This window comes from Cydia fagiglandana, chromosome 9 (assembly GCF_963556715.1).
Source record: "Cydia fagiglandana chromosome 9, ilCydFagi1.1, whole genome shotgun sequence".
NCBI lineage: Eukaryota > Metazoa > Arthropoda > Insecta > Lepidoptera > Tortricidae > Cydia > Cydia fagiglandana.
In genome coordinates, this window is record NC_085940.1 from 11,397,356 (window position 1) to 11,423,170 (window position 25,815).

At 42.3% G+C, this 25,815-nt stretch overlaps 2 protein-coding genes across 6 annotated transcripts; one reads left to right on the plus strand and one right to left on the minus strand.

The window, feature by feature from the left end:
- Positions 1–310: 310 nt before the first annotated feature.
- Positions 311–11,699, plus strand: LOC134667374 (E3 ubiquitin-protein ligase ZNF598). Of its 5 annotated transcripts, none has more exons than XM_063524768.1 (10): positions 311–432; positions 531–724; positions 798–1,049; positions 2,214–2,299; positions 3,259–3,497; positions 5,013–5,127; positions 5,444–5,601; positions 5,979–6,107; positions 6,217–6,410; positions 7,096–11,699. In XM_063524768.1, the coding sequence occupies exons 2-10, from the start codon at positions 557–559 to the stop codon at positions 8,233–8,235; spliced, it is 2,481 nt and encodes an 826-aa protein (XP_063380838.1). In that variant the 5' UTR covers positions 311–432; positions 531–556; the 3' UTR covers positions 8,236–11,699. The 5 variants fall into 5 exon arrangements, with proteins under 5 accessions (XP_063380838.1, XP_063380837.1, XP_063380841.1 ...); XM_063524767.1 differs by having other exon boundaries at positions 350–436; XM_063524771.1 differs by having other exon boundaries at positions 380–440.
- Positions 11,700–11,906: 207 nt separating this feature from the next.
- On the minus strand, positions 11,907–25,458 carry LOC134667361 (signal recognition particle subunit SRP68). Its single transcript, XM_063524738.1, has 6 exons — positions 25,242–25,458; positions 21,148–21,269; positions 20,094–20,321; positions 18,964–19,149; positions 18,209–18,339; positions 11,907–12,992 (listed from the first exon to the last, which is right to left on the minus strand). The coding sequence occupies exons 1-6, from the start codon at positions 25,339–25,341 to the stop codon at positions 11,969–11,971; spliced, it is 1,791 nt and encodes a 596-aa protein (XP_063380808.1). The 5' UTR covers positions 25,342–25,458; the 3' UTR covers positions 11,907–11,968.
- Positions 25,459–25,815: the final 357 nt, after the last annotated feature.

Genomic DNA, 25,815 nt, shown 5'->3' on the forward strand with positions numbered 1-25,815 from the left:
CTCTAGGAGGTATTTATGTATTTTAATTAAATATCTGAACTTTCCCTTGGTTCCCTTCTGGGGCGTGACTATAAAATTGTGATCTGATAACCACAATAAAGAATAAAAGCGTTTTTGGTCATTTTAGGTATCGTTAAGCCTTTGAAGTAAAATTAAAATTGCAAGAAATGACGATAGTTTATCGATATGACTTTATCGACATGGCTACAGCAACGTGGGCCTCATTGTTAATCGTACACTAAACAAAAGTGGCAACAGTGACAGCTCGCTGAGACACCGTCTTTATATATTATAAGTCTATGTCGTAAATGGAAATAGTAACAACGTTTCACTAATTACCGGTAAATTCATTTCCGGTTACGGTTTTTAAAGTTCCAAAACTACACTGTCTGTCAAATTTGGATAGCACAGAAATTTTCGTCCTTCATTTACGTACGTGGGTACATATTCGAGTTATTCCAAGAGTTACGATTTTGTCGCTACCACGATATAATTTTTGACGATATAACAATTCAGTGTGACTTTTACAGAGCCCCATTCGTAACAGTCAACGACCATGGCAGACTCCCAGGCCGACAATAACACTTGCGTAGTGTGTTTCAAGAATGTCTTGTACTACTCGATTGGCGAGTGCGACCACCCCGTATGTTTCGAGTGTTCCACTCGTATGCGAGTGCTGTGTTTGCAGAACGAATGTCCCATCTGTCGGCAAGACCTGGCGAGGGTGAGCACGTTGTTTCGTTGGTATACAAACCGTAACCATAACTTATCACTTACTCGGTTTATTTTATCTACAGGTCGTGTTTACGGACTCCGTCCTGCCTTACAAAGAATTGCGCAATCGTGTTTTTACGGACCGGTTGTTTGAAAGGCAGTATAAGATAGCATTCTGTAGTCAGGAGATAAAGAATGCCTATGAGGAACTCTTGGAGAACCGTTGCCGGCTCTGCAGCAAGTTGGCGCCGTTCAGGACCTTCACTATGCTCAGTGACCACATGCGGAAGGTCCATGAGAGATATTTCTGTGATCTTTGTGTTAAACACCTGAAGGTCAGTAAAGTTTTCCCTATTCTTTCACCAAAACCGGGTTTGTAAATGTTATTCTTTATTTGTTAATTAGGTTTTCAGACTCAATAATAAACAAACGCCACACACAATTCAATTTACACATTTTAAAATATATTTAAAAGGTATTTTTAAAGTACATAATAAATTAATTTATTCCACATTTTATTAAGTAGAGCCTTAACCTATTTTTTCCCAAAATTATCTATCAAATCGCTGGCCCAATATTACAGGGTTTTATGTTTCACTTTTAACGAACGGAAATTTGAACATTGTCATAATGACATTAAGTTGAATTTAAACTTTCTTGAAAATGTAACATAGAACCCTGTAATATTGGGCCTGCGAAATATCAAAATCAAATCAAATAATATGTGTTATACACGGTTTGCAACAATGTATGTCTGAACAATGCTGACACAGATACTTCTTCTTATCTCAGCTAGCCTCAATGCATGCCTTAGTGATACATGCCTAACTCTAAATACTACATTATTCATATCATCAAATATAAAGTAAACTATTTAGTATGGCCATAATACATTGTGTCCATTGCATTAGGAAACTTTTTTTTAACCGGCAATTAAACAATTGTAACAAAAACGGAAATGTTCCGTCTTATTTAATTTTATTTAATTAATTGATTTTTATTAGAGGTGGGCTGAATATGGAGTTTACTGAATACAAATATTCGGCAGAATGTTTGGTTCAGATCTTACCGAACCGAATATTCGCTGAATATCATTTGATAACACTTCAATTACATTAGCAACTAGAGATGAATCACTTCCTAGACAACTCCCTAAAAACAAATCAGTTAAAGACTAGGCACTTGTAAAATTCGAAATATCCTATGGATTCAACATGTTTGCTTTCCGAAACTTGATTTAACAACAAGACAGACGCGATTAAAAATATTTGCCGAATTTCCGGCATTTTTACCGAATAATTCGGCTGAATACGAACATTGGAAAACATACTTTTATTATTACCTACTTGATTAGAATTTCGTTGTCTAGCTTAAATACTCTTTTTAATCTTAACAATGAATAGGAGTTTGCTGTGTTATAACAAATGTAATGAAAGTTGCAATATATTTTTGAATTGTGTTCCAAATGTAAGTAACTATTATACATTTTCCCTTTTCAGATATTTACAAATGAACGGAAATGCTACACGCGGCAGGAGCTCGCTCACCACAGACGAAAAGGAGATCTTGATGACACCTCTCACAGGTAAATATAGTACAGTCTTCAGTGTGTATTAGCACATTTTAAACTGTAAAAGGACGTGCATCCGTCCATCTTCTCACAAAACCTCAAACATTCATCACACACTACCACCTGTCTGCCTGCCAACAAATCACACCGAGATGCGAGGAGATCATTCAAAAGGAGCAAAGAACGAACCACAGGGGAATTCCTACGTGATACAGTCGCGAAGCCGGGACTGCCAGGAGACAACGGTCACGAGGTCGGAACTCGATTCTGGTCCGTGAAGGAACGTACAGACGTAGTAGTTGCCCCACCAGCTCAATACAGTCCGACTCCCCGCGCAGGATACTTACTGCAAGCAGCAGTGAGAAGTGCAAAGTTACGTCTTACTTTGAGAGAGAGTTGAAACCCACTGTGCTTATGTTATGAGACTTATGAGTTAATGTTATACAATAGGGAATATTACGCAAAACTGCGGAGACGGCGTCACTAACTCAATCACATGGCCTACCGTGTAACACGACAATCGAAAGTTCGGTTTCTGCCTCTCTATCACTCTTGCTTATTCGATCGATAGAGGGGCGAGATAACAAAATTTCGATTTTCGCGTTTCGCGGTAGGCCACCTGTAATTCCTGTAAACAAACCGCCTTGATGCGTAATGAAGGCGTAATATGTATAAGTCACTCTATGGTTTACTAAACAAATTAGCGCTGCACTCTGGCGGCAGAACATTGCAGTAATACTCCCTATTAACCTTTTGGACGCCAATGACCGATATATCCGCATCGCAGGTTCAACGCCAAAGACGGATTAATCGGTCACAGACACATCACAGACCACAAAGCAACAGACCTACGTTGCATATGCATAAAGTTCAATTTCAGTTTTTACACTTCGGTGACGTGTCGTCCGAGTGACAGCTTTTGTGCTGCGACACGGCGTCAAAGAGTTTAATTAAATGTTGTCTATTATAACCAGAGGCCACCCTCTCTGCGAGTTCTGCGAGGAGCGCTTCATGGACGCAGACGAGCTGTACCGGCACCTCCGCAAGGAGCACTTGTTCTGCCACCTCTGCGACGCCGACGGCAAGAACCTGTACTATGCCTCTCACGTGGCGCTGGCCCATCACTTCCGGACGGACCACTATCTGTGCGAGGAGGGCGAGTGTGCCGGACAGCATCTTACCGCTGTGTTCCGGAGCGAGATTGATCTTAAAGGTAACTATAAGTAATAAATTTATCTTCTGCTTTGCCTTAAGGTTGACTGGGTAGAAAATGCTTTTGGCATCAAGACCGCCTTTTGTACGATAAGTTTTCTTTTGTGCAATAAAGTTTAAATAAATAAATAATAATTAAGAGTATGCTATGTAACCGGCGAATGATTATCTCTTAACTAATAGTTTCATTGTCAGTGATAACTCTCATTTTCTCTGTCTCTTGTCTTTCTCATCTTAGAGGATAGACATCTATCCGGGTTGCATCCATATATGCTAGGTACCTATAGAGCCAAGGATATGTTTACCGTTATTATTTGAAAAGACGATCCACGTGTTTAACCTAAATCTTTTACATTCTGTCTATATACCTACTGGGTACCGTAGACTGCGGTGCGGTTCACAACTCTTGGGGTAACATTGATCGCAGATTTTTGAAATCAGTATTTTTTGCTGCTCGCGTTCATGTATTTCTGTTAAAAATGGTTGCCAGCTGCATTATTAAATTCTTAAACATTCGCATTCAAAAACCTACTTCTTATGGTGTGAAACGTCGTTGATCAATGTTATCCCACGAACCAAAGTAACCCCAGTCTATAATAGCAGCTCCAAACCAGGTTTAATCTAGAGATAACAAATCGCAAACCTTATATATGGATGTGCATACAACGACCAAATAAATGTTACGGTACAACTGCGGTACTTCCCCATTGATAGGGGGTATTTCCCCTTGGAACTGTGCAAGTGTGCTACCTTTACGAAAATTAACTCAACTTCTGTGTTCTACATAAGGTTCTTCCTCGTAGTATCAAGAACTTAAATTGACATTCATGAATTATGACATTAGCGGCAACGTTTTATACATCAGAATTTAAGGATGGTAACATTTGATATCATACACATTAGCGGACTTAATAGGTATGGTTTACTTTTATGATAAATGTGTTTACACTTTGGTATCGCATTTGTTATTGATTGACACCATTTGCTCAAAAGCACACTCTAAAGAAATATACAGAATAATACGTAAAAATGTAAATGAGGAGTAGTAGAACCATGAAAAAAAAACGTAGCTTTCATTCATACTAAGTAGAGATATCTAGTTAGAAGAGAAAGATCACTTTGTATTTATTTCCTAATTTATAAGCGCGATGATGGTGTGCGTGATCGTGGATTAGCATTGACGTATAACTCACGACGGGCCATACGGGCACTAATAATGGTACTAGTTCAGCGGTGTCACTCACGAATTCGAGCCAATCGCGCAGTTTAACGCATTAGTTGCGACTAATCACGCGCGTGATGCGAACTCATCAACCAATCGCGTTGTAGCGGTGTCACACCGCTGTACTGGCCCCATTCATATTGCCCGTAAGGCCAGTCCTGAGATATACGTCCCTTTTGATTAGGTTTAACTTTCCACAATCGAATTCTAAGGCAGGACTGAACGTCAAGGGAAAGATTAAAACTTAGCTAATGTAAGAAATAAACAATTGACTCCTTGTTCGTTGACATGCAGCTCACAAGGCGACGGTGCACGGGCGGAACATGCCGCGCGGCGCGGCGAGACAAGCGCGGACGCTGGAGCTGCAGTTCAACATCACGCCGCACCCGCAGGCCCAGCGGGCTCCTAGGTCGGTATCAAGGACTAAAGTCCTTATTCATAAAACTTTACAGGCCTGATTTATTTTATCCCTTTCTTACAAATGCATAAGTCAAGATGAAAGGATAAAGAAACGATTATTAGCTAATTGAGGTTTGTAGGGCGTTTATGAATAAGGACGTTAGTGGTAGACTTTGCGTCCTAACGCCCGCACAGTTGCATTTACCGTCGGCATCATCGGACAGCAGCCGATGTTTCAAGAAACGGATTGTACCTCTATGCCCATTCTGTTTGCTCTATTTGACGAGCCCTGCCGTGTTTAATAACATATTATGTTTATATAACAGGGACCGCGAGCGCGAAATGGAGCGCTCTATAAGCCCTCCGCCGCCCGTGCAGCAGGCGCCGCGCATCGACACTCGCAGCGACGAGCAGTTCCCGCGCCTGTCGGCGGCGCCGCAGACGCCTAACCTCGTGCTTGGCGCCGGACATAAGGCCTACAAAGGTGATGTTCTGTATTGACACCTGTATATAGAGCGCTCTATAAGCCCTCCGCTATCTGTGCAGCAAGTGTCGCGCATTACATTGGTTAACCTTTTGGACGCCAATTACCGATATATCCGCACCGCAGGTCACAACCACGGAGCAACATAGCCCTACGTGCATATGCATAAAGTTCAATTTCAGTTATGACACGTGGGTGACGCGACGTCCGAGTGACAGCTTTTGTGTTTGTCACGGCGTCGAAAAGATTAAAAGAAATATCTTAATACGGTGTGAAAATCAACGTGCTAGTCGATTTATAAATCTGGTCATCTCGCTCGCACTCGGCTTCTCTAGCTTCATTTGATTTTGTAACGAGTAGGCGAACTTATGTCGCAGGAGGCGACGGGCTGGCCCGCAACGACCGCAACTTCCCGGCGCTCGGCCCCGACAGCGGCCCGGCGCCCGCGCCCGCCGCCGCCTCCTCGCAGCGCGCGCCGCCGGTCGCCGCCACCATACTGCGGAACTGTAAGTAACTGCACTATCATTTCTATCTCGTCTAACTCACTAAATGTAATCGAATTTTATCTCAACATTGCCTCCCCCTCGTAATCGTAACATGTATTCATTATTTCAGCAAAACCCAGCATGTCAATTCAGCTGCACAGCCAGCCGACCTCCGCGAGCAATTTCCGCCTGACCCAGGCGTCCGGCAACCGCGTGTCCATCCCGGCGCGGCGGCCGCTGTCGGACGACGACTTCCCCACGCTGCCCCCCGGCGCGCGCGACGACCACCCCAGCGTGGGCGCCGCCACACACCAGTCGCCCAAGGTACTGCTGTCATGCCAACCCACAGACAAGACATCCTCCAGACTGAGCATAGTAGCGCTACACCCTCTACCACAAATATACGGTAGTTTTATTCCATTTTCGAGTCAGTGTCTTTATGTGACGCCCGTGTCTTTGAACGGACCAATCACGGCACGGGACTCGCTCACCTCGTCCCCCACACCCCAATATTTTTGGCAGCATCGGTTTCATGAAATAATTGCTCTAAACTCCGTCTAGAGGATTCCTAGTCTATGATTGGTACCAACCTATGGTTTTAATATTATACACTGAAAACCCTAAAAACGACTCCCGCCTTAGAATAATTTTTTACATCTGCTACTCTCTAATGACTGACGGGCGGAAATGGGAGTCATAAACGATACACGTAAAGCATTAAGAATTCGTGTCTGAATTATAAGATAAGATAAGATACCATTTATTGTTTAACTGTGTACAAGGATGTTACATAGTAATATTAGGAACCAACAGTTTATCCATCACGGACGTACAATATAATTATGACTAACCTATAACTAAATAACAAAATTAATACATGCAGACACTATTATCATAATCGTCAAACTCTTTCATACTGTAGAAGACTCTACTAATAAGCCATTTAGCCATTTCTACATTACTGTTGTATTAAAAAATACAGGTATCAAATAAAATTAATTCTATGCAGGTCGCCATGATCAATAGCCAAGAGATGGAAGCTCTAAAGAAAAACACGTCTAACTCTCAACCAAAGAAGGCACCTCTCAGCAGCGAGGCCTTCCCCGCGCTGTCGGGCGGAGGCGCGCCCTCCGCGCCGCCGCAGTGGATCACCATCTCCAAGCAGAAGGAGAAACCCAAGCCCCGGGCCGACCCACCCCCGCCCAGGGAGCCTGTCTTCAACCCTGTTGCAGACTTCCCCGGCCTCCCCGTCAACACGAAACAGAAGGCTAAGAAAATGCAGCAGCCGACGCAGCCGCAAGTCAGGCCGCAGCCCCAACCCCAGCCTAAGCCGCAGCCCGTCCAAAGTCCTCCCACAAACTCGGACGCCAAACTCACCAAGAAGGAGAAGAAGAAGCAGAACAGCGCGAGAAAGGAAAACGTCTACGATATAGACTTGACCCTCGTCAACGGAATAGAGGATCTGAAATATATGGATCCGAGCACGCTGGCGGCCTCGGCCCACACGCCCACTCAACACCGGAACATCAAAACCATAGACACGGTCACCGTCAACGAGAAAGAACGCAACGGGGGGAACGGTGATTTCTCCTTAGCGGCCAAGGAGTTCCCGTCGCTCTCCAAATCTAACAACGTAGTGCCCGTTAATAACTTCGCGTTGCCAATGAAAACTGTCCTGCAGCAGACTAAAAAGAAGGTGCCGAACGGCGTCCCGCCCGGCTTTAAAGCTAGGCCGGCCTGCGACGGGATGACGTTTACCAACTCCTCGGGACAGACGTTCAACGCACCCGTACACTCGTACATCCCGCCGCTGAATTTCGAGAACAGGAACCGCGCGCTCGTGAACAAGTTCGCGGCCGCGTTGGGAAGTGCGGAGGCGATGGAAGACTTCAAGGTGGCATCGCGCGCCTTCCGGGACAGTCTCATCAGCGCCGACGAGTTCTACGCGCACTGCGAGGCCGCGCTCGGGCCGCAGATGGAGGCGCTGTTCGCGGAGCTGGTGGCGCTGCTGCCGGACATCGGCAAGCAGCAGGAGCTGGTGGTGGGGCGCAAGGTGGCGCTGGACACGTGCGTGGCGTGCGGCCAGCTGCTGGCGGCCGCGGACCGCGCCGCGCACGACGCCAAGCACTGGCCGCCGCTCGGCTGCTAGCTCCCTCACCGCTCACCGGACGACCCGACACCGAGTGTGACCGAACTGACGAACGCGAATACTTGGGATCCGTTCAAATCCCCCGAGGGCTTCCACCGTGACTGTAGATATCGTTTAGAAATACCTCGTTGTACGCTCCCATAACGGTTGAGACGTCTCCTGAGATTGAACTCAAGATCTCAGCTAACCGGTCGGTTTATATTTGTACCTTGGTGTCATGGAAAATTAACCGCATCGATGCATGTTTACAATATGTATCCTAATTTGAGAGCTAATTAATAATTTAGTGAATGCGCTAATGTCTGTAGTAGACCTTTAATAATTTTGAGCGGTATGGTGTCGAGATGAATGATAATAAGATATAATATATTTTCACTGAGTGTGACTCTTGTAAAATAGCTAGCTACCGAAACTCTGTAGTGGTACTGTTAAGGTAAACGTGTAATAAATGTGATATCTTCGACATAAATACTGTAGTTGTACTTGCGGGTATTGTTGCTTTTTAATACGCGAGCTTATGTACATAGTGTAAGACGATGTTTGGGCGTTTATCAAATTCACTCGATAAAGACCGTAGTTATACGTTGTTCCTACATTGTTTACAGAAAAAATCTTTGTTAGAATTATTCTCTAGAAATCATTCGGAATTAATCAAGGTAACACGAGGCATACATCAGTTAAAAAATAATTTAAATGTTGTCTACCGAGGCCATTTTGTTTGCTGTTTATTTAATGGGTACATAAACATATGATGTTTAGCTTTAAGTCGCATAATGGACGTAATATAGATTGATGTTAGGCCAAGCGCGCACCACGACTTTTTGTCTCGCGATAATTTAGTCGCAGAAATGTAACGTATGTGTTTATATGGCAGTGCGCGCATATGCGACAAAAAATCGCAGCGATTTTAAAATTGTGATTTGTCACATTTTTCCGCGACTGCTCGCGACGCGATTGTCGCAAAGTGAATTGCAGCGTACGGAGTTGTATGGCCCCGCGCGCACTGCGATAATAAAATCGCACCCCGGACCTCAGTCGGCATTTCGCTCTTCAAGCGTCAACATATCGGAACCTGCTTCTCCAATGGAGTTACAAGATGAGACGCTAGATGTTGACCGTTTAATTATAGAAATAGAAGGAGATCGCCTTTGTGGTATAAATACCCAAAGTCATACAGCGATTGCATATTGTTTTACGACAAGCGACTGGTACGAAATCCATGTCGAGAATGAACAAATCGTCGACTTTTCATCGCAGTGCGCGGAGTGAATTTTCTGCGATAAATTACAGCGCGATTCTAAAATCGTGTCGCAAAAATTAAAATCGTGGTGCGCGCTTGGCGTTAATGAAACATTTCAGTTTGCTCCGTCACATTAAAAGCTATAAATTTTTGAGTGGTCCTAGTTGGTCTAAATTTAGCTCAAGCTGTTTTTATATTGCTTCAAAATTCTAATTTAGGGTGCTCTAATGCTAAGTTTTAAATATTTGACGAATTATTTATGGTCTCAAATAGATAAACATCTAAGAAACCTTTGTACATATATAAGGCCCAATTTACACATTGATTAATGTAAAACGCGAGTTTAAACATTTGCTACAGTATGAATAGTTTACACAGTAAGTACATATTGTGTTTGCGAGTAGCAAATGTATGAACTTGCACTTAACACTAATCTGTGTGTAAATCGGTAAAATATAATTTGGTATACCTTTATAAATTACATGTAGTTATTGATTTACTGATGGTTTTTTATTTATTTTGGTTATGAATACCTAGTTATGATTTTGTGCCTTATCAGAAAATCTATATTTCTGGGCTCATACTAGGCTGCGTGGTATCTTCAGTTGATATTTAGTATCGACTTTATTCTGTTTAAGGTACAAAATCACAAACAGGAATTCATTAATCAGTAGCGACTCTAAAAATCCGCTACAAAATTTGTAATCCGATAATTGGTACACGTATTTCACCATTATTCTAATAATACATTAGTACACAATTACTTATACTGATCAAATTACACCAATACAATGATTGTAATTGATTATCCTGTAATATATGTTGTCTTGTTTAGTAACACAATGATGACAGGCAGTGGTTTCTGCAATTTTATTTTGCGGGACTACTTGTAATCAAGGGAATCTGAAATTAAACATTTAATGTATTGTTGTCGCTTTTCTTAATATCTACAATTTTGAAACTTACTTCTGAGAAATAAGAGTCAAAATTGTATACTTATTACTAGACTTCGTAGAATAAACGTGAAATACATGGTTACCAGAAGTAACCGCTTTGATAGTTCCAAAGTACACAGTCCTATTAAAATCATGTGTGAAAATTTACCTTTTTAACTGACAAATTGTATATTTGACTTGCACTAACGCTTTCCTAGCCCTACTTGTTAGGAGAATTAGTATTTAAAGGTCCAATTAGCCTAGCACTAGCACAGTCAATTTGAACCCACCGCATATTAGGCGATTCGATTCAACGCCCTCAATCACTGGGATTACCTTCTGCACATGGTTTTGCTTCTCTTCTTAAAGTGTCTTACCGGCCTAGTTTTTGCTTTTTATTTTCTTTCGTGTGAATAGTCAAGTGTACTGTACACGTGTGAATGGTGTGGTAATAAAAAAAAAACTTCTCTAAATGTCCCTTTTACTTTGACCATGGTATAATATACTCCGCCTGGTACTCTCTTCCCGTCTTTTCTAGGTCACCTGACTGACACAAGCCTACGTCATCATGCGACAGCGCTATATGATAATATGCGATAGCGCTATATATAGCGGCCATGTTATTGTGACGTAGGCTTGTGTCACTCTGGGAAGAGAAGACCATGTTTTATTAGACTATGACTTTGACGATGCCAAATGTGCGATGGGCTCAAAACTTGCTTGAAAGATAATTATGTTCCTAAGTACATTCTTTGTACCAAAAGGTTAAGGTTCCGTCACACAGGCGTGGTAAAACGCTCACGCGCCACCCGGAAAATGCGCCTGTGTGACGAAGCCTTTATTTATAGTACAATCAATAAGTCTTTGATTCGAGTATAAGCACTAATTCACGTTTTTATTGGGTGTGTCCACTTCAAGCTTGCCAGTTCAGTAAACATGCTTACTTATGCGTTTTTTTACTTGATATAAAGACAAAATTCATCTTAATATTTTTTCGTTGTAAGTTTATAAATTTTCAAGATGACATCTCTCATTTCAATCATCTCAAATATAGTAATGTATAAAAAATATAGCATCGCAACGGACTAACAATGTGAAATTGTTTAAAAACAAAATCCTTATATTTTTGTACTGTTCGAGTGAAACATGTTGTAGTATGTGTTAAATATTTCTGTTAAATAATTTTATTGGTTTTATTAAGCTTTCAAATTGTACTAATGTACGGACAATATAAAATGTATAAGTAAAGACGGAACTGAGATTAAAATAAAGAAACATTGGTCTCTACATATTTTGTAGTTTTAATAAAGTGTTCGAACATACGATTTTAGGTTTGGAAGCCAAGGCCTTGAATACTAATTATAAAAAGTACCACCTGTATTTATTACCTATGTTATACAAATAAATTTCTGATTCTGATTCTAGGAACACCTTTACCGCTTTCACAGTTCTTAGGGAAATAACAAACGAAGTACTAAATAAATAAAACAAAGTAATTCATGTAGATACATATATTTTGTCCCCTATGAACAACCAAATAAAATGCGTATAAAACCCCCTACTTGTCGCTCTTACCCCAGCCCAAGAACCCCTTAACCAGGCCCGTGATGCCGGCGCCCTGCTTCTTGCTGTCGGCCGCGCCTGTCTTGTCGTCCAGGTTCGGGAACTCTATGAAGTTGCAGGCCAGGTCGAAGAACAGCGGCTTGCAAGGAATCGCTTCCATCGGCGGGGGCATCTTGAAGATGTTAGGGTTCTTGGTCAACACTTGAGTGTCCTCGCGATACTCGTCCAAGCGGTCCACTAGAGGCTTCTTATCTTTGTACGGTTTGCCGCTAGAGGTGTATTTTTCTTCATCCTCGTCGTCGTCTTCGAGCACCGAATCGGCGTGCACTTCAAACTTGCAGCTCTCAATGTCTTTCTTCAAGGTTTCCAGCTTCTCTCGCAACTGTTTATCGTCGAGTTTGCTAGCGATAGATTCGACAGTGTATGTGCTGCAGCGTTCGAGCATGGCTAGCGCTTCCCTGAAGCGCCGGAGCCCGGTCAACACCTGGGCGATGTAGTAGCATCGGAAGGCCTTGTACGCCTTCATCTGGGTTTCTATCTCCTGCTGATACGCCGCGTCGTTCTCGAAGCCGGGGAGCTGCTGGAGCTCATTGAAGTTCTGAAGGATGATCTCGTAGAGCCTCGTTAAGTCCTGAGGACGGACTTTCTTTCCATCTATCTGAGTGTTATTCTTGCGCGCGGTCTCGGCTTGTTGAACTAGGAGGTTGTTCCTCTCGATGGTGCGCTTGAGACGCAAATACATCAGATAGGAAAGCAGATAGTAGATGCCGGACTGGGTGCCCTCGGTGGTTTTGAGTTTGGGGTCGTTCTTGATCTCGTCCTTGACGGCGGAGATGGCGTCCTTGACGTCGATGAGTATGTTGTCGAGGATGTCGATCTTGGCCTCGGTGGAGGGCGCGGCGGCGGCGGACTTGTCGAGGTCCTGCAGCGTGATGAGGAACATGCGCGCCTTCTCCGGCCGCACCGTCACGCGCCGCCCCAACCACTCCACCTCGTGCATCACGCCCGACCGGGACTCCCTGCACAACGAAACAATTTAAACACTAGGGAAAAAGAGATATCAAACTCATCGCCGATTTGGGCAATAGCGCAGGTTCGCGTTCAATATTCAACGTTATGCTGCTTTAGTTAAGGTTCATATTTAAATGGCTGTAAGGCCGCCGACTTGCTTGCCGAAATGCTTTCAATACTGGAATCAGTTATCTAACGCTGCCATACATGACCCAAAAAATTTTTATTAAGCTATGAGCTTCATCACATCTGATATTTGAGTAATTCTAAGCATTTCTAGCCTGGGGTGGGGGGGGAGGGTGGGGTACAAAGACGGCCGCCACCCGTCATCTTTAAAAAAAATCTATTCTGATCCTGGTGGCTACTAGGGCAAGTTTGGTATCATTTTCGTATAAACCATAGACGTAGAATTCATTGCTGATATTTGTTTTTTTCAGTTTCATAGTAATTTTACAAGAAAAGCGTAAAAAGGTGAAAAATTTGGTTGGAGATTTTTGCTACGCGGAGCCGAAACTACAAAAGATAGAAAGTTGAAATTTGCACACTAGATTACATTTATAAAGTGTACAAGAGATAAGAAGCGATTTTGAGAAATTCAACCCCTAAGGGGGTTAAAAAGGGGATGAGAGTTTGTATGGGGTTCAAGTTTTATTTTAAGCTAGGAATTTGAAACTTCGTAAAACGATATATTATTAAAATACAAGAAAAACAATTTCAGCGTTTTTGAAAATTCATCCCCTAAGGTGGTGAAAAAGGGGTTGAAAGTTTGTATGGATATCAAAATTTTTTTCGAACGCGGGACTTGAATCTTTGTATTTGGGGATAATAACCACTCACATGCTTGATATTTTTCAGTGACCTCTATTATTATAATAAAATAAGGGTGACAGCTGGTAGCTACAGTTACCAAAAGCATGTGAGTGGTTATTAAAAGACAGGAAAAGTAATTTCAGCGATTTGTAAAATTCATCCCCTAACAGGGTTAAAAAGGGGTTGAAAGTTTGAATCCATTACAAATCCGAGTAGACGCACATTTCTTATTGCCTCCCAGGCTTGAAATGCTTAGAATTACTCAAGGGACATATGTGATGAAGCTCATAGCTTAATAAATTTTTTTTGGGTCAACTTTATAACTGCTTCCGCTACAATATAATAGCAAAGATTCGAGTTCGACACGGGTTAAGAGCCCTTATTCCTTAGAGCGTTCGCCGATTTTGCGAAATAACACTCGATAGATGGCGCTGGCGCTTGATACGCGAGCGCCGGCAAAGCTATGCGCGTTTCAACGCAGACGAGTATAACTGCTTCCGCTACAATATAATAGCAAAGATTCGAGTTCGACACGGGTTAAGAGCCCTTATTCCTTAGAGCGTTCGCCGATTTTGCGAAATAACACTCGATAGATGGCGCTGGCGCTTGATACGCGAGCGCCGGCAAAGCTATGCGCGTTTCAACGCAGACGAGAATAATATTGATACTTTTCAATTTAATTTGCAAGTAAATTTATTTTAACGTTATATTGGCACTCTTTTATAAGCATGATAGTAGTGAATAGAGTGTATGTGTTGAGAAAATATATAACCAACGACGAATAAATAATAATGATTGTTTACCTATGTCATGGAATTATTGCGACAAGTTCATCCATGAAGTCAAGGAACTATTCAAGTCAGTTCACCAAGGAAGTTGAATGATTAAATGTTTGAAAGATAATATTATACTAAATTATAGTATATACAGGGTGATTCAGGAGACGTGAGCAGGACTAACACTGCGCATTTTGTAAATTATAAGCAACTGTTTCGTATCACTATTAGTGAGATTAACGTTAATTTTCTACTAGTGTTGAAAAAAAAATTAATAAATTTATTTACGACATGCATGGTCACTCTAAAATTAGAACACTAAACTACCGATATTCTGTGTCAAATTAAATGTCATCACGGCCTGGTTACTTTTGAAAAATCGTATCTCACTCAAGTTTGACAGTTTATTTTCTTCGTAATCAAAAAACTGTCATTACGGTTAAAGAGGTTTTATGTTTATTAATTAGGTATTGTAGGGTAACCATGATTGTAGAGAGTTAAATTTGCCCTCACCAAAAATATAAAAATAGGAAAAAGTGTCGTTGTTTCACCTAAATACGACGGTGATCGATCAATTATCAGTTACTGAGTGTGCAGGATTAGTCCTGCTCACGTCTCATGAATCACCCTGTATACATACGGTGTTGCTTATTTCGTCGAAATTGAAATTTTCTATGTCTCAACCCCTTAAATTGTTCTCTTTCACTAAAAAACAAATGTGTATTTTTTTCAGAATTTTCAATTATGTTTTAGGGGTCGCTACCGAATTTTGAAAATTTGCACCCTCCATACAAGATTATTTTTTTTAGTCTTTTTTCTTGTTTTTTTTTTATATGAATCAACGGGTCAGGATCAGGGTGTATTAATGTGCAGTTTAACATAAAATAATACCACTATTTTTTTATAGCTTATTATGCGTGTTTTAGGCGTTCTAAATATTCATTCAGCAGTGCGCACTCCTAAAATAGGAATAAAAATTAAAATATATTGACTATACCTAGTATTGAATTACATGTAAATAGCTTCCATATACTTTGACTCACTGTCTCACTAATTAAAAACTAAAAATTAAAAAAAAATCATAATGTATGAAGGATTCAAATTTTCTAAATTCAGTAGCGACCCCTAAAACGAAATAAAAAATTCTAATTGTTTTTTAGTGAAAGAGAACAATTTAAGGGGGTGAGACATAGAAAATTTTAATTTCGACGAAATAAGCAACACCCTAATATATACCTGTATGCATATACAGGGTACCCAAATATAAGGGCATTCCCGTTGCCAGGGAGCTTTAGTGATTATACTGAGCAACTTTTAGTATGGGACCTACACCGAAATCGCAAAAAAAAAAATTACTGTTTCATAGATTTTGGCTAGTCCATTTTCTATGGGAGGGTACATTTTTTAGCAACCATTTTCTTGCTAGCAACGAAAAGCACTTATTTTTTGGCCACCCTGTATAAAAACAATAAATTTGAGAGTACTAACAATGTAACAACTCTCTGCCACCCAGATTTTTGATGTAAATTTTTAGGGGGCGGAGGGGGCGGGGGGGGGGGGGCTCACAACTTGATCTTGATATCTGTATCATTTAAGCCACTAGGCCAAGTTTAGTATCATTTTCGTATAAATCGGGGGTGCCGAATTCATTGTCATTATCATCATCATCATCAGGTGTCACCATTCCGAAGTAAAAACACATAAAATATGAAGAAAAAAAATACTTTTTTTAATTCCTCTTCACACTTAAACTGCTGAACCAATTTAGTTAAACCCACATTATAGACGGGTCTAACGCGGGTATGTGAGTTAATATGTGTTCAAAACGCGAAAGTTTAAAATATTCAATTTAGTTCATATTTGGTAGGTACAGAGATAGTTTGAGTCCCGGGGAATAACATAGCAAACTTTTAATCTCAAAAATTATCCCTTAAGGATGTGAAAAGGGAGGAAGCAAATGAAGCTTTATTTGTAAGTATATAAAATAAAATAATATTAATAATCTATCAACCGCATCTAGATCGATAGTACTCGTCAAGGCAAATCTATTGAGCCCAAATACGATGGAGTTATGATGAGTAGATTCGGAGTTCTGGTGACCAACTCCTGACTCCATCATGAGAACCTGGGCTTCATCTAGATCGATGGTGCTTGTCGGGGCAAATCTATTGATCCCAAACACGATGGAGTTATGATGAGTAGATTAGGACTTCTGGCGACCAACTCCTAACTCCATCTCATTAATGGAGTCAGGAGTTGGTCACCAGAAGGGGCTCGTGACTCTGGACATCATCTAGATAGATGGTGCTCGTCAGGGCAAATCTAATGAGCCCAAACACCATGGAGTTATAATGAGTAGATGAGGATTTCTGGTGACCAACTCCTGACTCCATCATGAGAACCTGGACTTCATCTAGATCAATGGTGCTCGTCGGGGCAAATCTATTGAGCCCAAACACGATGGACTTATGATGAGTAGATTAGGACTTCTGGTGACCATCTCATCATGGAGTCAGGAGTTGGTCACCAGAAGGGTCTCATGACCCTGGACCTCATCTAAACAGATGATGCTCGTCAGGGCAAATCTAATGAACCCAAACACGATGGAGTGATAATAAGTAGATTAGGAGTTCTGGTGACCAACTCCTGAGTCCATCATGAGAACCTGGACCTCATCTAGATCCGTGGTGTTCGTCAAGGCAAATCCATGGAGCCCAAACACGATGGAGTTAAGATGAGTAGATTAGGAGTTCGGTGGCCAATTCCTGACTCCATCAAGAGAACCTGGACATCATCCAGGTCGTCCGGGTATAATTAAAATGCAAACCCTAACCAGAATTCAAGTAACACTGAAAATCTATCACATAAGCGGGAGTCGGTTGTTAAAATTTAATATGGTGTGAAAAATGTACTCTCCCTTGGATCAAGATTTTCTAATCATAGTATACAACAGTTCTCGGAACTCGCTCAATGTTTACGAAGCAATGAGCGCCTGACGATCGAGCGCAGGTCCGTTCCCTAAGCGCGCTCGGCGGAGAATGAGCGCGCGGCGTCGCTGCAGCGTGATTTATAGGTCTTTTAAAAAAATATATATTTACGGCAAGGTAGGTCCTATAGTTATGATTTTTTTTTAATGACTAAACATAAAGTTACAGTTTGTTAAAAGATTTTTTTTGTGGCAAAATATAAGTCCAATTAGCGATAAAAAAATGTAATGTAACCCTGTTTTCACCAAAAAAATGAAGAAAACTCGGAAGGTATTTTATCATGTTTTTTAAATGAAAGTTCGATTTTCAAGCATGTAAGCCCCTCGTATAACATATGATGAGTTGAATTGTAATCATTCATATACCAAATGATTCTTGTTTACTGCAAAATTGAGAGCCGAAACGACCCTTCTCACAGCAAATTTTGAAAAAGACTTCTAAGAAAACTCATTTATTTTAGGTTCAAAAAGAGAAAATGAAAATTAGAACGTTTGCAGCCCCTAGTTTAAGAAATGATTATTTAAGTACGTTATCAGTTTTTGAATAAATACTAATAGTTACGTCGTAATCTTGAATGAAAAAGGAAGCATTTTGCAAAATACGCTCGTCTGTAGGAGTAAGGACTCTTAAGGTTCATACTCAATTACTCACTTGGCTTGAGCCATCAACGTATCCAAGTTCTCGATGAGGCCCTGTCCCCGCATGGCCACGAGGTCGCCCGCCGCTGATTGGTCGCCAATGTTGTACGCGCAGTAACGCAGGCTAGGCTTCAGTTCTTCCACCTGTGGACACATAAGGCCCATTTACATGGTGCGAGAACTCGCATGCGAGTTTCATTATATTGCGGTATTTGACCGGTCGGCGGAATTGAATGTAACCAATAGTCCTTAATGTAAATAAAATCGCATAAGAGTTCGCGCGCCGTCTTATCAGCCCATACAATATACTATTATTTAAATATACGCAATGTACCTACACTATAATGGTAACGACCGCTCGTTCGTCCCATTGGTCAAAGTCAAAGGTCTTTATCACATTTTAGTGGCGTACTATAAAGCTCTTATGAATGTTAAAAAACCGGGCAAGTGCGAGTCGGACTCGCGCACGAAGGGTTCCGTACCATAATACAAAAAAAAAACAAAAAAAAAACGGTCACCCATCCAAGTACTGACCCCTCCCGACGTTGCTTAAAATGCTTAACTTTGGTCAAAAATCACGTTTGTTGTATGGGAGCCCCATTTAAATCTTTATTTTATTCTGTTTTTAGTATTTGTTGTTATAGTGGCAACAGAAATACATCATCTGTGAAAATTTCAACTGTGTAGCTATCACGGTCCCGTTTTACCCTTTGGGTACGGAACCCTAAAAACAAGCCGGCGGATTCCTCACACATTCTATTCCCGTACCTTCTGCTTGTAGACCGTGCGCTCCTCCTCGTTGAGCGCGGCGCACAGCTTCTCCAGCACGAGCTGCGCGCGCTGCAGGCTCTCGGCCGCGCCGCGCCACTGCTGCAGCTCGACCAGCAGCACCCCGCTCAGCCAGGCTGCGTACGCGCCGGCTTCGAGCTGCGTGCGGGCGTCGCATACGCCGCTCTGTTTAATGGGTCAGATAAAGACATTCATTAATTGTCAAAATATTGTGTCGATTATTTATATGTGTCGGCGGCCGATCGTAAGATCAGGCAGATCGTAATGTTCCTGTGTAACGTTTTGACGATAGTCAACTTAAACCAATATATATTAGGCAGGATAGATTCGTTAGGTTGCTTCAGATGTCCGAAGGGCAAACTGCCCAGAAATAGGAGCCCCGCGTGGCGGGGCTCCGTCGACTCAGGGAACGAGTCAGATTTTCACGATATGCCTAGGAATTTCACGATATGCCTGATCTTACGATCGGCCGCCGACATATGTACAATGTTAATGATTAATTTTAATGTAGGTACTTACTAACATGTAGCTTTATTGATGTGGTACTAACAATATTGTATGGAATTTTTAATATTCCTAAATAAAGATATTTTTCTTAAGACATATCAAAACATCCATGGGGTTGGTGAAGGGACTTATTACGCATGTTGTGTTGTCCAGGTGGATTCTATATGAGTGTCACGAGCTCACGAGTGGCGCAAAGCGGCAAAGCCTGCAAAAGTCGCGAGTCGCGAAAATTACCTATTGTCATACTATGGCTTTCGAGCCCTCTATGGTAAAATAAGTGCTTTATTCAATTTAGAAATGATCTAGCGACGACCGTAAAGGATAGTTTTCGTGATGAATAATCATTGACTAAACTTTAACCTTTTCGACGCTGTGTCAAACAAAAGCTGTCACGCGGACGCCACGTCACCGAAGTGTCAAAACTGAAATTGAACTTTATGCATATGCACGTAGGTCTATGTTGCTCTGATTAATCGGTCTTTGGCGTTGAACCTGCGGTGCGGATATATAGGTCATTGGCGTCCAAAAGGTTAAGGGCATCAGAGAGTGAGTGTAGCCTTCGGACTAGAGAAGATCAGATTATTAATAGATCAGTTAGGTACCTCACACAGCTCCAGCAGCGTCTGCGAGTGTGCATAAGCCTTTTTCAGCCTAGAAATGAGATGGAACTTCTTCCTGGGCTCGGTGTTGGCTTCCTGTCGGAGCTGCATGGCGTGGGCCCAGGCGCGCTCGGCCTGCAGCAGCGGCACGCAGAGCAGACGCGGCTCGGCCTTCGGGCCCGATACGTGGGCTGTTGTCACGTCGCGCCGCCGGTAGTGGCGACGGTCACCCTAGAAAAATGTTTTTTTCAAATAGACATAGGGTGAATTATTGTATCCACAAAACAAATATTTTCGCTACAATCAGCAAGAGCGAATGAGAAGTGTTGGTCTTAACTTTTCTTCGCAGATAGTACACTCTACTTTTGGCACCTTCAACTTTTAAGCTGCAGGGGTGACTTTTCTACAAAAATATGTAGCTGGAATTTAAGCACCAATCAGGTGGACTATCATAAAGACCTTGATTATGTTAGAAAGAGGGCTGACCGAGGGAAAGCCTATCTCCCAGCCAGAACACAATGGACCATAGTTTTCAATGAAAAACAAAGCGCCTTTAATTTATATTGCTGTAATTAAAATATCTACACACCTACATTACCCACAAACAATAGTTTACTTTGTCAATACTCAGTATCTTTAGGTAATTAAATAAAAGTAAACAAAATCTACCCTCAAATGGCTCCTTAAGCCAGCTGAGCTTAGATGAAAGCATTACATGGTCAAATCATGTAGGTTAAAGTCAGGACATTCTGTGACTGATATAGGCGGTTTTGTATTTGGTTGGATAACCAATAAATGTTATAACTACTCGAAAATGTACAAATTGTTTACTTTTATTTAAATACCTAAAGATTGGGGTTGGCAACTGTCAAAGGTTTGCATAGATGGAGCCATCATAGCTTGCCCCTTTTTCTATGAGATTTGGCTTGAAGAGCCAGCATTCAAAGCATTAAAATAACTAAAATTTGACACAATTCTAGGGATTGACGGGGCAAGCTATGATGGCGCCATCTGTTTAATACTTTGACCGGCCAACCCCATGGGTATTTAAGCTTACTTGTGGTATTTTAAGCACTTTCCTGAGGCGACGGATGCGGCGCGAGCAGTAGCCGCGGTAGCGCTGGAAGTCGCCGTGCCGCAGACCATGTTGCTGCTGTGCATCCTTCGTCAGCCGGAAGACTGTGCTGGTTACGGAATTTATTCAGGCAAAAAAACAGTATTAACATGTATTATGCACGTAAAACCCATTAAGGAGGAAAGAAAATACCACATAATACCTACTAGGCACCTGCAAGTCTTCAGAAAGTTTGTGTTCATATGGGACAAAGGTAGGCAATTTCGTGGATTTTTTTTTTATTATTATGAATGGGCTTACTCATGGCCACAGACTAGCCGAGGCGTAGACGTGGCCTACGATGGAGCGAGCTCGCCCAGAAGGTGCCTGTTCACTCTTGATTTGAAGGTTGCCGGGTTATAAGAACACGGAAATATAGACGCCGGCAAGGAATTCCATTCCTTGGCAGTGCGCATAAGGAAAGTAGAAGCAAAGCGCTTCGTGCGAATTGGTGGAATATCTACCAAGTAAGGATGGAAACCAGCCGTGCGTCTAAAAGTCCGATGGTAGAATGGGGACGGTGGAATGAGCTCGTGTAGCTCTTCGGCACACTCCCCGAAGTGCAACCTGTAGAATACCGACAGGCTGGCGACTTTCCGCCGATGGGCCAAAGACTGAAGCTTAGCCGTTAGCTTCTTGTCGCCAATCATCCTCCTGGCTCTGCGCTCCACTGAGTCCAAAGCGGCGAGTTGGTATTTAGCTGAGCCATCCCACAGGTGGCTGCAATACTCCATACACGACCGGACTTGAGCTTTGTAAAGTGTTAGAAGCTGTCCAGGTGTGAAGTATCGCTTCACCTTATTTAGGACGCCCAGCTTTCTGGCCGCAGTTTGTGCTTTAGACTCAATGAGGACTGAACTGAGGACTGAACTCAGCTCCATGCCGAGGAGTTCCAGGCTGTCGGTAATAGGTACAGATGCACCCCGGAAAGAAAGAGTCAGGTCGAATGGACTTCGTTTTGCGGAAAATAGACACGCCTGCGTTTTGGAGGCATTGAACGTGACCAGATTGTCATCATCCCACTGGGAAACGAGACTAAGGGTCAAGCTCATTCGCTCAACCATGGCCTCTCTCTGTGAACGTATATCCTCCCTGCTGTCCCTTGCACTAGCCAAATATCTCTCAACAACCGTACTGTCATCTGCATAACCTACAATGCTGGGTTGCAGCATGTCGTTAATGTGGAGCAGGAAAAGGGTTGCGGAGAGAACAGACCCCTGAGGAACACCGGCGTCAATGGCCATGAGGTCCGAAGAGCAGCCATCAATAACTACTCTGATCGACCGTTCTCTCAAGAAATCAGATAGCCAGCTACAAAAATCAGCAGGGATGGCGTAAGCAGGAAGCTTGCTAAGGAGACTTGCGTGCCAAACCCTGTCAAAGGCCTTCGAGATGTCCAGTGAAACAGCAAGCGCTTCACCGTTCCTCTCGATGGCCTCGCCGCAGCAATGCGTGACATACGCTAAAAGATCCCCAGTAGACCGACCTCGGCGAAAGCCATATTGACGGTCACTGAGCAGATCATTTGCTTCGAGGTATGCCAGCAGCTTGCCGTTAATTGGGTGTATGGTCAGTAACATCCGGTATCCGCGTCGCAACATTTACCAGCTGGGTAAGGTTTAGGGATACAGCAAATTTGCGCGCTTCCCTCCCAGCGTGGCAAGTATTCTTGTACGGGAACAGCCACTCCTCGTGGTGGGCGTTAAAGTCCCCAAGGAATACGAGTTGAGTCGCAGGGTACCGCTGTTGGGCTTTATCTGCCATCTCAGTAAGGTGGTCAAAGAGCCTAGTTGTCTCCTGGTTTCCGCTGTGCGATCGGTAGACACAGGCATACAGAGTTTTCTCTGAGCCCGAGTCAACCATAATCCACAAAGTGGAAAACCCGGCAGCCTCAAAGCAACGGAGACGCTTGCAGCAAATGTCGTCGCGGACGTACACACAGACCCCAGCACGTGCTCTGAACTTATGTTCCAGTGAGTAGCCTGGGTAGTTGAGGTACGACGCGTCCGCTGGGGTTTTGATTTGCGTCTCCGTCAAAAAGAATAGGTGCGGTTTTTCGGTTTCAAGATGGTGGTGGACCGGATCGATATTTGAGTGCAACCCCCTGATGTTGGTGAGGTGCACTTTCAATGGGAGGAAGTGCAGCCGGTGTTTAACCCTATTCTTTTTTTCTTTTTGATTTCATGTTTGTGGAGTGTGGGATGGGTGAAAAAATGCCTGTCGAGGTGTTGCGTTTACCAATTGGATCACTTGAGCTAATCCGGACAATGAGGAGCTCACTTGGAGACTGCGGGGACGCCCGAGCCCCCCTGAAATAACCCACCGGGTCCTCCCGTCCAGTCGCCAACTGGCACGGTGGAGCTATTCCAGGATTTTTCGCTAGGTGGCGGGGCAGCCTCTCGCACGTGGCTGTCGTACAATTGGGCCCCCAACTTCCTGCGGTCGGCCACCGGCAAGACCGTGCCTCGGATCCCGCTACCCTCCAGCGAGAGCCGCTCGGCCCGACGTCACTCAAGGATCCAAAAACCGGCATTATGCAACACAACTGACAGCCAATCATCCCCCAAAGGCACTGGTACTCCCGCACACAGACGAAACGCAGCATGGCTGCTTGGCGCCTGACTCTGGCGGGAGGGTGGTAGCAAACCAGGCGGCCCCTTGCGGGACCTACCACCGCTGGTTTGGACATAGTTTAAGGACATACCCGGGTCCAAAAATGCTCCATTATACATATTTTGGGACTCATGGAAAAGGGCTTGTGCACAAATCATGCGAGTATCGATGGGGGTGGGGGGTCACGACAAAATCACGATAGATCACGTTGAGGGAGGGGGGGTACAAGGAAACCTCACGTGTATTTTTCTACAGTGAACGAAACTATGAAAAAAACACCTACCACATGAGTAGATACTTTTTCTCGGTTTCGTTAAACATATCTTCACTCTGCACTTCACCAAATATCACCAGGGGGGAGGGTCAAAAAGTAGACGAAAACACCTCGTGTGATTTGTGCACAACCCCAAAGACAAATAGTGTTTTTAGAGTGCAACTTGAATGAACCCTTGCTCGTAGAGCAGCGAAACATGTGTCGAGTATTGTCTTTTTGGTGATGGTTTGTTGTATATTTATTTTGTTGTGTATTTATTTTGCAGTGGGAGGGTGAGAACATTAATTGCATGTAAAAAATATGCAAGTACATATAACGGGTTGGCACTGATTTACTAGCACATTATCTTTTCACAGATTAGCAAAGTAATATTTTGGTTTTAATTCACCTTGAATGCAGCAATAAACTTAGGACCTATTTACCTACCTTATTTGTATAACTAAATAAATATATACCTGGATAAGAAAGTAATTGCACACTCAATTCTTATAAGAGATTTAATTAGTCTCAGTAAGATTTTGTTTATGTAGGGGTAACCTTGCTATAATATGTACAATTTATAGGTAACATATTTATAGTTCGTTTTTTCAGCATTAGAAATAAGCTAAACAATCTTGATGTATCTTTCAATTGAAAAACACATTTTTAAAATAAGTTACGGCAAATATGTAACATTTATGAATCTAATACGATCATTTATATTATTCTGCTTTCATAAGTAATAGTTACTGATTTTTAAAAAGCGTTTTTGAATTAAAAGACATGTCAAAATCGCTTACCTTCTTCCAAGTTCTTCCTAATGCTAAAAAAAACGAACTATAGTTTAATTCAAATAATTCAAGGCACATATTTTAGTAATTTTAGAGATTATTATTTAATTAATTTTACGCATTTATAGATTCACAATATTGAGGATATAATAAAAATAATGAGTTAATGTGATAAATTTGACCCTTATCTTTTTATCTTGAAGACATTTGAACTGCTTCCAACCTGTGAGGTATATTGTACATGCAAAAATATGACAAAACCTGCCAGCCCTTAAATGAAACCGTCCTTATATTACGTATCCATTAACAAATCAACATATTGTAATATCCAATTGAATCCACGTTAATAAAAACTGCTTGTTTTATCTTAAAAAGGATACTTTCTAAAGTAAGAAGAGTTGGGGCTTTCGCTTCTTCCTTCTCAGTTTCTTCAGTACCTAGGGCCTTCGCATCTCCAGCTTCTCCTTCTAACACTACCATAATTGTATAAAAATAAAGTTATTAAGTTTATCTACAGAATTTCACTTGCACTTTTTAGTGATACTTTTCAGTGTTCGCACTCGTATCACTCCATTCGCACACGCAACGTCATACGTCAATTGAAAACGTCAAACGAATGGGTTCGTTCCAAAATTATTGAAAATAAATGCGTTCCGTACAATTAAATTATTGCACACGGTGCACATCATTGGAGTAGATAAATGTTCTTGTGCAGGAGTAGATACGGTTTGAGTATGTGAGCTTGATGTGAGCCAAGTATCTGTGTTGCTCGAGCTGGTCACAAACTAAGAAGTATGGATAGCTACTTTCTCTGTACATGTTCAAGTAGCTACACACCCAGTTTGTACCGCCGACGCTAAAGTTATAAGTTTGATCGCTGTGTATGTTGCGCCGTAGCTTTTAAACGGGTGAACTAATTTGGATGCGGTTACTTTAATTGAAAGGTTTTCTAGT

What these genes read in the sequence shown, in the direction of transcription:
- LOC134667361 (XM_063524738.1), bottom strand. Translation starts at nt 25,341, where the DNA reads ATGGTAGTGTTAGAAGGAGAAGCTGGAGATGCGAAGGCCCTAGGTACT. An exon ending in AACTCTTCTTACTTTAGAAA is followed by an intron (nt 21,270 to 25,241) that starts GTATCCTTTTTA and finishes TAACCAGCACAG; the next exon opens with TCTTCCGGCTGACGAAGGAT. An exon ending in CGCTGCTGGAGCTGTGTGAG is followed by an intron (nt 19,150 to 20,093) that starts GTACCTAACTGA and finishes CCCATTAAACAG; the next exon opens with AGCGGCGTATGCGACGCCCG.
- LOC134667374 (XM_063524768.1), top strand. Translation starts at nt 557, where the DNA reads ATGGCAGACTCCCAGGCCGACAATAACACTTGCGTAGTGTGTTTCAAG. An exon ending in GAGCGAGATTGATCTTAAAG is followed by an intron (nt 3,498 to 5,012) that starts GTAACTATAAGT and finishes GTTGACATGCAG; the next exon opens with CTCACAAGGCGACGGTGCAC. An exon ending in CGGACATAAGGCCTACAAAG is followed by an intron (nt 5,602 to 5,978) that starts GTGATGTTCTGT and finishes CTTATGTCGCAG; the next exon opens with GAGGCGACGGGCTGGCCCGC.